The sequence below is a fragment of the Aethalodelphis obliquidens genome, unplaced genomic scaffold, assembly GCF_003676395.1.
Source record: "Aethalodelphis obliquidens isolate GAN/ISIS:26980383/991018 unplaced genomic scaffold, ASM367639v1 scaffold41, whole genome shotgun sequence".
In the NCBI taxonomy this organism is placed as follows: Eukaryota; Metazoa; Chordata; class Mammalia; order Artiodactyla; family Delphinidae; genus Aethalodelphis; species Aethalodelphis obliquidens.
This window is the reverse complement of record NW_020837985.1, coordinates 2407412-2421830: the sequence shown is the minus strand read 5'-3', so window position 1 is coordinate 2421830 and position 14419 is coordinate 2407412. Positions and strand designations below refer to the sequence as shown.

The following is a 14419-nucleotide window of genomic DNA, read 5'->3' as shown; positions in this document are numbered from 1 at the left end:
ATAATTGTATGATATTACTGAATATATGTAGAAACTTATGCACTGAACAAGGTTTAAAAAGTGACATAAATGTATAAAAACACTGGTTTGGTTTAGGATTGTGAGAAATTTACCTCAGATTTCTACTATTTTAATACAGTGCTTACACCAACAAAAGATAAAAATGAAAGGAATTTAACTAAAACCACCTCAATGAGTTGCAACGTAATGAGGAAGAAATGTTTTTCTTTGAAAAATTCTAACATCCAAGATCCCAGAATGATATGTGTCTAACTTAACAGGTGACACACAGTGCCCAGCACCTAGCAGCCATTCAAAAAACATTGAGAAATATTAGCACATATTTACCTGCTATACAACTGTCATCAGATATTGGTACATCCAGATAAATAAATCCTTTGTTATATAAACCTACAGAAACAAAAGTATCTTGTTTTAGATGAACCAGTAAACACTGTAGTTTAAAAAATTAAAATAAAAACTTTATTCCTGATTTTCTGTAAAGATTCTTACAACTTAATGGTATATGAAAAGGAAAAAAGAAAGATTGAAGAAAAAAAAATTACATCAAAGCTTTCAAATCTTGGTTTCCCTCAAATGCTCAGAACTGCAAAATTTTTCTTATGATTCATTTGTATAAATTTCTAATCTATGTGACTAATTATAGCCACACTGGAAAACAATGGACTAAGGTCACATTTCAAACAATAACATTCCTTAGGAAATATTACTGTTCTTACCTAATTGATAAATAATTGCTATAAATTGCTGATGGCTTAAAATAATTTTTTATGTTGACGAAAGACCATTTCTACTAACCACTTACTATGTACTACATTGTAATCTAGTGATCCAGAGAGCTGAGGGCCTGCATCAATGATCTTATCAATAGCGCATTTCTCGGGCAAAGTGCATATCTAGGAAAAGCAAAATATTTTCAATTAGGTCCTGTCCAAATTAACTAACTGGTAAGTTTCCTGAAATCTATTCATGTTTAAACCAATGATTATAAGTCATTAGTTGAATGAACTACATATTTTTTTCATTTTTTACTCTAGAATTCAAACAAAAAAAGCCACACACAACCATCAATTAAGGTGCCAAAATATGCTACCAACAGAACTCATACAACAAAGCAATTTTAAGTGCCAATACTTGCTGGTAAGTAATGTGCTCACTAATAAATAGTAATACTGACTCATCTTCTTTGCACTGGAATCTGATCCGTTTGCTGATTCTGGATCTCTCAAACCAGAAGTTCATTCACATGCCACAGGATTATTATCACTGACAAGATCACCATCTCATGACACAGTCTGACATCTCTGCTCGGAAGTAAATGCACTGAAGCAGAATTTCTAAGCCTTGCACACACTGGATTTATTCTGTCCTTGGAAGTAAAACAAAATGCCAACTAAAAAAAAATCCACACGCTCACTTAATTCCTTCAGCCACAGGGATATGACTGGTCTCTAGGCACATCGTCTGCTATTCCACCTTTTTCCCCTAAATCAACATCCCTTCTAAAATGTATAAAGCTTATAGCAAATGTGGTCTGACCACTGGGAATAGTATTTCCCTTGATCTTGACACTATTCCCTAACAAGCACTTACCACTTCAGTACAGCAGTTCAGCACAGTGATTAAGAGCACAGCAAACTGCCTGGGTTATAATCCCAGACCTTTACTAGAACTGTGGCTGGAGCCATTACTTCACTTCTCTGCGCTCACTTTCCTCACATGTGAAAGAGGCTACAAATAATACACAGCTCTGGGGTTGTGATGAGACTCAAATAAGACAATATAAAAAGCAGCTGGAATAGTGCCTGGCACACTGAGCACACAGCAAGTCCTCAAAAACCGTTGGCAATACTATTGCTGGTAGCTGTGGCATCACGTCACTTTACATGAAACATGTAAGTAAAATCCCCAGATGACTGTACATGAACCAAGTCAAGTCTCCCTGATGACTAAAGAGTATTTTCGAAAACTTCCAATATTCTAGCCTACTAAGATCATTTACAATTTTGAATTTAAGTTTAATTTCCTTCAGGAAAACCAACTAGTGTTACTTTTTGTAAAAAAGTTATGTAACTATAGTTAAAAATTATAATTTTTAAAATAAAAATCCTATGTTTAACTTTTAAAGTTATCTACCTTTATGTCATCTTCTGTGATATATGCAGCCTGCACCACCCACCATGCCTCTATGGCAATTTCCACCGGCTTTACTGGTAGAAGATCACGGGCCGTTTTCCGTCTGAAAAATTTCTGCAATGGTACAAACATCAGAGCATTTGCAATCTATCTAAAATTACTACTTTCTTTTTTTATTGATAACAGTATAACAAGACAGTTTCCAACAGACTAAATAAATATCTTTTAAAATTCTCATGTTTTAAAATCTAAAGTATTCTAGATATACTGAATGGAGAAAGTCATTCTTAAATTATTTCAAAGTAAATTACTTCAAAACACTATCATTAAATCTGGATCTAAATCCAGAAATTCAAAGGAAACCCAGGTGAAAATGCATTTGTGTACTGATTTCACCCATGAAGTGAACCCTGGGAGTGGAATGAGCAGGTGAAAAGACCAGCAGAGCAAAGTTAATTTTTAAAAATAAATGAAATGTCTTATGCCTTAGATATTTTTAATTCAATAATCACTTAAGCTATAACCTAGAGATACTGATGAGTTGTTTCTGTATTAAGCATATTTTATTTGATGAAAGAAATCATAATTCATTATTTCTACTACTTAAAAATTTAATCTGATTGTGTGATAAGGAGGACAAGAAATTTGAAGGGAAGGGAAACAACTAACTTACTTTTGACGATCTACACTGATTCATCAGATCAATGTACTGGTTCCTTCCTATGCCAAGAAGCCTTAGACCTAAAAGAAAGAGCCTTTCCTTTAAAATCATTTAATACATCTTGAAATGTCAGTACACTCACAACCTACTAGGAAAAAACCTTTGACTTTCATTCCTCTTTTGATTACTGACAGATGATCAATATCAAATTAAAAAGAATTCTTCAAACAAAATATAAAAGACAAGCAACTGGGAGTGGTGAATTCAAGCTGACACTTTGACAATGCTAACTGAGAAAATTTTTAAAAAGCAGAAGTCCTCCCAATTCCAGGAAGTCAAAATGTACTTCTCAGCAAAAGTTTCTTCTTAACACAACAGAACTATGTCACATTTCAAATACACACTTCATTAAAATAAGCATAATAAAACACCAGCATATTATGTTAGTAACAACCATATATCATACATATATTGCATGATATTGCATATATTGCATATATTGCATATATTGCATATATCATGCATATATATTGCATATATTTGTGCAAAAATATTGTGCACAAATTTTCTTTCCTCATTTGGTATACACCACAGCCCAAGTAACAGAACTTCATTCTCTAGAAATACAGAGACTAGTCCCATTTTTCTGATTCTACCACTCCAAAATATTCTCTTAGACATTTAGACAAAATCTTATACTTGACTTGTATCACCTGATAAAATTCCTATCAATAATGTTGCTTGCTGTTCTCATCTTTCAAGTCTTCCAGGTTAAAAGCACAATAATGAAAGGCAAGAGCACGCATGCACGAAGACACTCTAAACATTGCCTCATTCTTCAGCATAATTAAATACTTACAGTCAGCAGCAGTGAAATTGGGCAATGAATCATAACTTTTCTCACTGTTCATAATGTCCTTTTAAAAAGAAAAAAACGTAAATGTTAAGCGCAAAATGTCCTTGCCACAGGAAGCACTGAGATCAGAGCCTGGCAACCTAGAGCGTGCATGTCACAGTGTGGCATGTACCACGAGGTCCCAACCTAGCAACTGAAGGTCAGGCTTTCAGGTCTGGGTTCCTCACAGCGCATTATGAAGCCCAGACAGTTGCCCAGTAACCTCTGCCCTGTGGAAGCTATGCAAGGAATACCTCTCTCAGAGTTCAGGGTTCCAGGCTCTCCACACTTCATACCTGATCCTAGACTCCTACCCTAGGATTAGAGAGAATCCCGAGAGAAGGCCCAACAGTGTGTCATAGCTCCATTAACAAGCATCCAAGACAAGCACTGCTGACAAAGACCTTAACCGCTCAGCAGCCTCTGCTCCACCAAATCCCAACCAGCAACAGAGTCAAACTCAGGATCCAGCTTCTTGCAACCCTCATCTGTTTCTCCAGTAATAAACCAGCTGTTTACTGTGGGGATAAGACCCATTTTTAGCCCAGGAGTTATACCCAATGGTATAAAAACAGATACCAGAGAACAGCAAGCACATGGATGCACTGAAAGCTAGTAAATGGGACAAAACCTCACTCTATTATCTCCCCCAAACCTGTGGATAACACCAGAAAAATAATCAGAGAGACAGCAACAAAACTATTCTACACACTGCTTAGCTGCCACCTTCATTATGCTACCCTGGTTCTAGGGAAAGGGACTGACAGAAACCTGGGCGGCCAGGCCTCAAGCTTTACTTTGTATTTCCTCCAAAACAGGGACACAGGAGACATGGGACTATAGAAGTGCCTGTGAAGAAGGGGCTTAAGGAGACAGGCAAAGGGAGCTCCTGTGAAGGCAGCCACGTCCTAAAGGGAGTTAACCTCACTGCTACTGCAGGCGCCCAACTCCTTCAGTTCTAGGCTGCCCTCTGCTCTTCAAGTGGCTGGTGAGCCCAGAACAGTAGCACTCAAATAGAATTAACAGCAAATGAATACTAGATAAATACTGCCAAGCTTTACATAAAACCCACTTAAAAACAGTATATAGGGGCTTCCCTGGTGGCGCAGTGGTTGAGAGTCTGCCTGCCAATGCAGGGGACACGGGTTCGTGCCCTGGTCCAGGGGGATCCCGCATGCCGCAGAGCAGCTGGGCCCGTGAGCCATGGCCGCTGAGCCTGCGCGTCCGGAGCCTGTGCTCCGCAACGGGAGGGGCCGCAGCAGTGAGAGGCCCGCGTACCGCAAAAAAAAAAAAAAAACGCCAAAAAACCAGTATATAACTACTATTTAAAGCTATTCAACACAGGCCTAAAAACTGCCTTTGGAAAAAGGCTAACATCTAAAAGTTAGTAATCACAGAAAGATTAGCAACCAGAACTACTAATACAATTCTATTCTTCTGAAACATGCATTATATAATGTTGGGTCTATATCATCATTTATTCTTTCTACAGTTAGAAAACAGCTAAATATATTAAGCTTCTCTGAGCTCAATGTTCAATTCTGTCACCCACATTTGCAACCTTAACAGTGTATTAAAAGCAATAAATTTTATACAAACTGTGCCAGCATAAATGGCTGATTAACGCTACAACAGCACAAAGGGTCAACAACGTCTTCAAGAACACAGAATAAAGACAGATACTTTCCTGCTGAGAAAACACTGATAAGGACAACTACTTGCACAAGTGTGGCTACAACAGTTAACTATTAAGCAACCATCTTTTTTACACTATAAACTCAGAAACAATGTCCACCGTGGCTGAGGGCTGGTCATCATTCACAAAGTGTCCCCGACATGAAGTCCCATCCCATCCCTGAAGATTCACGTACTGTAAACTCACCTCCATAATCCCAGTATAATATAAAAATGGTGTTATCCTCAGGCCCTTTACCATGATATCTGATAAATGGTAAGGGTACAGCATGAGATGATCTCGACTGTACTTTAAGAGTTCCTCATAGTACTTGCGTTCATCTTTCTTGACATGTTTAACTGGGAAAGAAAGGGAAATTCTCCAGTTTTTTTTCAGATCTTACACTTAAATATAATTATAAATGCAAGGAGAAACACTTTACAAACTAATATTAATTAAAAAGAGAAGTATGTAAATTGGAAGAGAATAAAACAATCTAAGTTGGAACAAAGAAACAATTACACCACAAGCAACAGACTTCAGAGTATATAAGTAAAATATATGGGACAGAAAAGTAGAGAAATAATTCTTAACAAATCAAAGAGCAAAGAAAGTGAACATGGAATGTCTCCCCCAAAAAACATAAGCTATAATCCATCCAACCCCTATGATACTTTACAAGACAGCCAATCTGAATGGCCGTTTTCTATGAAATCAAGTCTATTTTTAAACATTATTTGCTGGTTTCTGTGTTTTAAATGTAAAAAAACCTCTGATTTCCATGGAATATGTTTTCATAGAAAACCTATCTCTGAAATACTATGCTTAAAATAAGAGTAACAAATGGGAGGGAAGACTAGCAAGGCAACAGAATAATCAAAGTAATCTGACAAATAAAAAGCAAACATTTTTAAAAAAGTTTTTTTTAAAAAATGGAGCCAATTATGTTTAAAATTTGTTCCAATTATTATAGAAAGAGTCTTCATTAAAGTTGTATTATTTGGAAAATTTATAGAGACCAAAACAAAACTCAAAGTCAAAATTCATTAAGAAGGAACGTACTTCTTTTCTGGCATATTTTCTCACTAAACTAAAAAGAGGACAACTGAATCAAAATTAATATTCTATAGGTAAAATGAATCTATAAACAGTACTCTAAAAAATAATTTTCATTGGAATTAGAAAGAAGAATCTACTTGCTAATGCAAATTATTGTTAGGTGTGATGGGTCATTATAGAATTTATTAAAGGCTGTACATGGAAAAATTTCAGTACTATGAAATATATAATAAAAAGATAGGACAGATTTATGAAAACGTAATTCAGCAGTAGTCATTTCTACCTCAATGTAAAAATGTCTCTACTTACCTAAGTTATTTCTGTATCGTAACTGATTGCGGATACTGTACAGGACAACCTGCTTCTCATATTCTCTCTGTGAATTTCCAAGACTCTAAAAAAAATTTCAAATAGATTTAAAATAGTTTCCAAACTAAACAACAGTACTTTTACCCCATAAAATTTCAATACCATGCCCCCTAATTTTATCCTGGAATCTCTAATTTCCAGAACTGAGTAAAGATTTTCTTAAATTTTATCATACAAACTTTCCTGCTATGGTATTAGAGCAAAAATTCAATGTGTTTATCTTCAGTCTCCCTTTCTAAAAGGATTTACTGAAATTATCTAAAGTATTTAATATCAAATAAAAGAGCAGTCTGAGAACATAACTTCACTTAAGTTAACAAAAAACTAAGTTCTACAAATAAAGATTTCCTTCTTTTGTTTTTTTTAAACATTTTTACTGGAGTATAAATGCTTTACAATGGTGTGTTAGTTTCTGCTTTATAACAAAGTGAATCAGTTATACATATACATATGTCCCCGTATCTCTTCCCTCTTGCGTCTCCCTCCCTCCCTCCCTCCCACCCCTCTAGGTGGTCACAAAGCACCGAGCTGATCTCCCTGTGCTATGCGGCTGCTTCCCACTAGTTATCTATTTTACATTTGGTAGTGTATATATGTCCATGCCACTCTCTCACTTTGTCCCAGCTTACCCTTCCCCCTCCCCGTATCCTCAAGTCCATTCTCTAGTAGGTCTGTGTCTTTATTCCTGTCTTGCCCCTAGGTTCTTCATGACCATTTTTTTTTTTTTTAGATTCCATATATATGTGTTAGCATACGGTATTTGTTTTTCTCTTTCTGACTTACTTCACTCTGTATGACAGACTCTAGGTCCATCCACCTCACTACAAATAACTCAATTTCGTTTCTTTTTATGGCTGAGTAATATTCCATTGTATATATGTGCCACATCTTCTTTATCCATTCATCTGCTGATGGACACTTAGGTTGCTTCCATGTCCTGGCTATTGTACATAGAGCTGCAATGAACACTGTGGTACATGTCTCTTTTTGAATTATGGTTTTCTCAGGGTATATGCCCAGTAGTGGGATTGCTGGGTCATATGGTAGTTCTATTTGTAGTTTTTTAAGGAACCTCCATACTGTTCTCCATAGTGGCTGTATCAATTTACATTCCCACCAACAGTGCAAGAGGGTTCCCTTTTCTCCACACCCTCTCCAGCATTTACTGTTTGTAGATTTTTTGATGCAATCCCTATCAAACTACCAATGGCATTTTTCACAGAACTAGAACAAAAAATTTCACAATTTGTATGGAAACACAAAAGACCCCATATAGCCAAAGCAATCTTGAGAAAGAAAAATGGAGCTGGAAGAATCAGGCTCCCTGACTTCCAACTATACTACAAAGCTACAGTAATCAAGACAGTATGGTACTGCCACAAAAACAGAAATATAGATCAATGGAACAGAATAGAAAGCCCAGAGATAAACCCACACACATATGGTCACCTTATCTTTGATAAAGGAGGCAAGAATATACAGTAGAGAAAAGACAGCCTCTTCAGTAAGTGGTGCTGGGAAAACTGGACACCTACATGTAAAAGAATGAAATTAGAACACTCCCTAACACCATACACAAAAATAAACTCAAAATGGGTTAAAGACCTAAATGTAAGGCCAGACACTATCAAACTCTTAGAGGAAAACATAGGCAGAACAGTCTATGACATAAATCACAGCAAGATCCTTTTTGACCCACCTCCTAGAGAAATGGAAATAAAAACAAAAATAAACAAATGGGACCTAATGAAACTTTAAAGCTTTTGCACAGCAAAGGAAACCATAAACAAGATGAAAAGACAACCCTCAGAATGGGAGAAAATATTTGCAAATGAAGCAACTGACAAAGGATTAATCTCCAAAATTTACAGCAGCTCAATATCAAAAAAACATACAACCCAATCCGAAAATGGGCAGAAGACCTAAGTAGACATTTCTCCAAAGAAGATATACAGATTGCCAACAAGCACATGAACGAATACTCAACATCATTAATCATTAGAGAATTGCAAATCAAAACTACAATGAGATATCATCTCACACAGGTCAGAATGGCCATCATCAAAAGATTTCCTTCTTGACCGTCTCCAATTTGTGTAGATGGATAGATTCTTGCACCTACATTTATTTAAATTTAAGAATGGCCACTAAGGACAGATCCCCGTCTGATGACTACTTACAGTTGAGGGCTATGATTATTAAAAATTAAGATTCCTGGAGAATGTACACTTAAAAAATACCTCTAAATACGATTATTTCTTAAAAACGTCATCTTATGGCCTCATCAGAAAACACTTATGACAATTTTAGAATTTCCGATATATTTTTTAGTGAGCAAAATGCTTTCTAGCTGTGAATTTAGTGTTTTAAGTCCAAAATTGGGTTCTCATGAAAGCAAAGAATAAGTCTGTCTGATTATAGTTAACATGATATTCAATGTGAGACCATAAACTTAATTTAATATACGACTGCTATCCCCCTTCTAATTACTAGCTATGATCTTTCCAACACACTATAAAATAAGACATCTTAAGAGATTAATGACAGAAGGAACAGAGGACTCAGTTATTATACTTCTCACTCATAGGTTTCTGAAAGCCAAGGTAAATGTCCATGCACATACTTTCACTTAAGGCCATCTTCACAAAACAGATGAAACTCACATCTAAATAAACTGGCACACAACTGGAACTACTGGTGGGTAGCATTTTAAGAAAAAAGGGACATAATGTGAGAAAACTAAAAATCTTTCTTCCTGCATCTAGATTAATTGATTTATCACAGGTTGAACCATAAGCCACACTACTGCTGAAATGTTATGTGCTGACATTATTTTCATCCATTTTAACATTACAAGAAGTTAGGAGTAAAGTTCATTGTAGAGATACTGCTCTCCTATCTTTTATGTAGCACCAAAACCAGGGCCACTATTGAAGATATTTAGGGGATTCAAAATATTAGGCTTTCTGTAAAATTTTAAAGGATCTCCTCTAGCTCTACTACCAAATAAAAGTCTCTTTCTCAAGGAACAGAGAACACACACACTCACTCACACAGCAATTTGCTAAAATCTCAGCAACTTCCAAACTTGAGGATTTACTCTTCTGTTTCAAAATAGGTCCCTTAATTTATTCTAACTTACAACCGTTTTCTCCCTTTAAAACTCTGTTCCCAGTAACTCCAGGATAAAAAGTGTAAATTAAGCCACTTACACAAAATATAAGGTCCCCATTATTTGTAAGTTAATGAGAGAATACAGTATCTACTAAACATCTAAGTCTTTGCGCTAGTCATTAAGTAATGACTGGTCCTGATCGATACATGTGCAGACACACAAATAACTAAAAACTGCATTAACAGCTGATTTTATTCTTCACTACCCTTGTACATAAAATATAATTGCTTTGTTCACAAAGATTCTTTGGCTTCTCTTCCACGCCCACCCCAATTTCCCACCATCCACATTTTAAAACACTGCTGCCACTACAGGAGGCAACGAAAGAAAGGTCATTTTACTGGGAGACAGTGCAGACCCTGTAGAAATTCCCACCAGGTCTGACAAATGAAGCTGGGCTGCAGATAAAAAGAACTAAAACAGACGGAGTGACATAGAAACCGGCTGTAAAACACCCACTGTGGATCACATGATGCTAAAAGCATAAAGAATTCTTTCTAAAGCTTTTGCTCCTACAAACCCCAATGCGCACCACCTCCCCCAAAATACACAATAGTTTTTTTTAATTGACCCTCCTTGGAACCTCATCATAAAATTTCCCTTCAAATAAAACTATGAATTGTTTTGAACAATGAATACTGGTAAACTACATAGAAAGATCCTGAAATAATGGCCTGATCCAAAACTTTTTAATGGATTTCTGAAAGTCTAGTATAGCTCACACCATGTAAAAAATTTTCATCTCATTTATATAAAAACTATTTTTTCAAATATTTTTTCAAAAAAAATCTGAATCACCTTCCACCAGCTTTCAAAACTGGGAAATATGAGTCACTTTCAAATTAAACTCATCAAAACTTACCAGAAACTCTTATCAAAGTACTTAGTATCTGTAACACCAAAAACCAAATTCTTTCCACACAAGGACTATTCCCCACTTTTAAACTGACTAAGCTTTAGCTCCTGGAAAAAAATCTCAGACTGATACTATCACTCATTCACTGCAAAAGTATTTACTAAAAGCCAACTAAGAGATAGGTGCTCAAAATACAAAAGCAAAAACAAGTAATGTAACCAGAAAATACAACATAGTGGGGTAAGTGCTATGGGTGAGAAATACAGTGCTGGGGCAGCACACCTGAGGGTCAACTACTCCAGAGATAGGTCAGGAAAACCTTTCTAGAGGAATTAACATCTCAATTCAAAAAGAAGCAACATGTAATCTATGGAGACAAATAGAAATAGGACTGGGTTTGCATTTTAGAAACCTCACCACAGTATAGTATGAAGAATGGATAGGAAGGTACTTTTCTGAGTGCTAGACACCAGACAGAAAGCTGATGTCCTAATCCAAGGTAGACCTAGGGAAAAAGAGCAAGGCTAGAGAAAATCCATGAAGTAATTTGTACAGATGGGTTTTGCAACACCTTCTACAAGCGAAAGCTTATCCTAACCTAAAACACCAATTCTTGTAAGTGATCTCACCAAAAAAAGTTTTAATTTAATGTCATGCTTGTGCTTAAGTATAACACTGTTCTGAGATTATTTTTAATAGTCATGACTAAGGTTTGGAAAGGTTTTTGCCATATGTACAAAATAGATAATAAGAACCTGCTGTATAAAAAAATAAATAAAATTCTAAAATTCAAAAAAAGCCTTTTCCCAATACTAATTAAGATCAATTATTTCTGTTGGACATAACTGAATCATCCATCTTTCTTCTATTATGTTACATTTATTTTTGTGAAATGAAGAGTAGAGAAAACATGGAAACAAAGGATTGTTGGTTCTTCCAGCTGTCTTGCCATATGCCACAAAACCCTAAAAACAAAAGTGCCCATCAAAGCCCTCATTCCAGCTTAACAAGAGAAAGTCTGTCAGGTTTAGAGCTTTCTTCCTCCCATTCAAGATTAACGTCACATGGGCAGCCACTGCCACCCAAGAATTCTGAGTTCCTTAAATTTATCTTTCCACTTCCTTGTATTTTTGGTATCTTGAAGTGAAAGCGTTTTCTCTGCCACACAATGCACCGCCAGAACCTTAAATTATTCATTTCCTGGAACTAAGACCCCAAGCTGGGAGAGGAGGCAAAGTAATAATCCTTATACCATCACCACCAACAACCCAAACTTTCCAAATATGCCAGGGTCCAGCACCAATGGAAAACAGAATTTCACTCTCAACCAAGCAACATGGCGGGAACTTGAAGGTCCATCTATGACCAGAGAGAAAAAGTGCCTTCTATACAGCACATATCACTTCTTCATAATCTTTACCACCGCTCACCATATTATGTATTTATTCATTTATTTGTTAACTGTCTTTCTTTACTGAAACGTAAGCTCCATGAAGACAGGGCTTTCCCGTGTTGACTGTTGCAAATAACCCGCACCTAAAACAAGGCATAGCACATAGTAGGTGTTCAATAAATATCTGTAAAACAACTGAGTAAAAATAACACTCAAGCATTTGAGAACTACCTCTCGGACAAAAACCTCCTGTCGCTCTCTTGTTGCAACATCTCTAATAAACTCATCTTGTTGACAGACTGAAGTCCAACAAAACAAAGTCCGAAAGCCCTTTAAAATCCGGCCCTGACCGCTACCACTCCCCACGCACTCACCAAGCCCCACTGCCAAACACACCAATACATTTACACCTCCGGATTCCGGTGATGGAGAAGGTCGCTCACTACTCTCAAAGCACGCTTTCACTCGTCCAAGCTTCTTAAAATGACTTTCCTTCTCGCTGGAAAATCTTGAATCCCTCTTATCTATCTCTTATTCGTCCTTTAATGCCCAATTTAAATGCCTCCCCTACACAACGTCCTGACACTCCCTGGACGGTTTCTGACGCCCTCCTCTGCGCGCTCGCATATACTATCATGCAGGTTCGTGTGAGCTGCTATCAGCCTGTAACGGATTCATTTGTTTCTCGTCCCTTTCCCACCATCCCGCAGTTCTGGAGGTCAAGAGCCGTGTTTTAAATTTGTTTCGAAGGTGCCTAGCGCAGTGCCCGGTTGAAGGGAGTCTGCGTGCGAAGGCGGCAAGCGAGTCCACTGGACACCATTCCATCCCATTTCGAAACGGCCCCATCCTGCCCCTGTGGCCCCAGGACCGTCCCCTCCTCACCCGCGGGCTGCGGGTAGGTTATCTCAAGACCCTGGGCGGGGGAAGGCCGGGAGCCAGCCCAGAGGCGCCAGCCTCGGCCCCGCGGGCTCGGCGAGCAGGTGACGGCGGGGCGGGACCCCGGCCCCAGGTTCCATACCTGTCTCACGTTGGCCGGCAGCTTGCTCCAGGGGTAGTTGTGCCGGATGTGGAACTCCACGTCTATGTTCATGATGCCGGGAGCCCGGGAGGGCGGCGGCGGCCAGGACCGCAGCTGGAACGACGCCTCCCGCCTGCCTGCCCGTAGCCCGTCCGAGGAGCCCGCGGGAGGCCCCACGCCTCACACTGCGGACGGCCCGGGCTGCCCCATGGCCTGGGCTCCCGACAGCTCGGTGCGGCCCGGGCCACGGGGCACGGGAGCAGAGAAGACAGGGGACCGGACGCCTCGGCTGCTCCAAGTTTCTTCCTAGTTTCGGCCCGCCGGAAATGGCTTCGGGCGTGCGTCACTTCCGCCCGCCGGCGCGAGGCCGGGGGTCCGAGGCCGGGGGGCGGAGCCCGGGACCAGCCTTCATGCCCGCCCCCTGCAAGCTGAGGGGCGGGACAGCGAGGTACAGCCGGCAGGGACCCCGGTAGTCGTGCCTTGCTCGAGCGCTCCGTGTCGTTCTGTCAGTCTCTGGATGAATTGATTGGGTTTGTATTGCCATTGCTGGATGACCCACTTTCCCCCAAATGCGAGCCCGGGTGGCCCTGGAGCAGGCGGTTACAGGCGCTGGGGGAGGGCCGGCCAAGAAGCAGCGACTTGGGAAGGGGGCCATAGTTGACTTAAAAACGGGCAAGAGGGCTTCCCTGGTGGCGCAGTGGTTGAGAGTCCGCCTGCCGACGCAGGGGACATGGGTTCGTGCCCCGGTCCGGGAAGATCCCACGTGCCGCGGAGCGGCTAGGCCCGTGAGCCATGGCCGCTGAGCCTGCGCGTCTGGAGCCTGTGCTCCGCAACGGGAGAGGCCACGACAGTGAGAGGCCCGCGTACCGCAAAAAAAAAAAAAAAAAAAAGGGCAAGAACGGTGAGGTCCCGGGGGCTCTTAAGAGCCAACCCCGAACCGAGGCCAGGTGGAAGGGGTCCAGGCTCATGAAGGAAATGTGTAAGTCAGAGCTTTCCCCCCAGTGGAGTGGAGTAAAGGTCTAGCGATGCTTCATCCCCTCCTGATAGCTGCTACGTCTTGTGGAAGAGGAACAGTTGGGCTCTCCTTCAGAGCTCCACATTCTTGTTTTGTTGCGACCCGGTTGGCGGGATCTTAGTTCCCCCACCAGGGACTGAACCCCC

At 39.5% G+C, this 14419-nt stretch overlaps 1 protein-coding gene across 7 annotated transcripts in view; it reads right to left on the bottom strand.

Moving 5' to 3' along the window:
- FAM91A1 (family with sequence similarity 91 member A1) overlaps positions 1 to 13505 on the bottom strand; it is a 45855-nt gene extending 32350 nt beyond the window's left edge. Inside the window, exons 1-8 of one of the 7 annotated variants that reach the window (XR_003438350.1) lie at positions 13259 to 13505; positions 6757 to 6841; positions 5596 to 5747; positions 3678 to 3735; positions 2831 to 2898; positions 2158 to 2271; positions 827 to 917; positions 349 to 411 (exon numbers count right to left, since the gene is read on the bottom strand). Coding sequence is in view for 4 of the 7 variants with exons in the window: in XM_027132388.1 (XP_026988189.1) it covers positions 349 to 411; positions 827 to 917; positions 2158 to 2271; positions 2831 to 2898; positions 3678 to 3735; positions 5596 to 5747; positions 6757 to 6841; positions 13259 to 13330 (703 nt within the window). In the remaining 3 variants the exon portion in view is untranslated. Of the gene's footprint in view, positions 1 to 348; positions 412 to 826; positions 1236 to 2157; positions 2272 to 2830; positions 2899 to 3677; positions 3736 to 5595; positions 5748 to 6756; positions 6842 to 13258 lie in introns of those variants that run through there. The other 6 variants (XM_027132388.1, XM_027132386.1, XM_027132387.1 and 3 more) reach the window with 6 other exon arrangements.
- Positions 13506 to 14419: the final 914 nt, after the last annotated feature.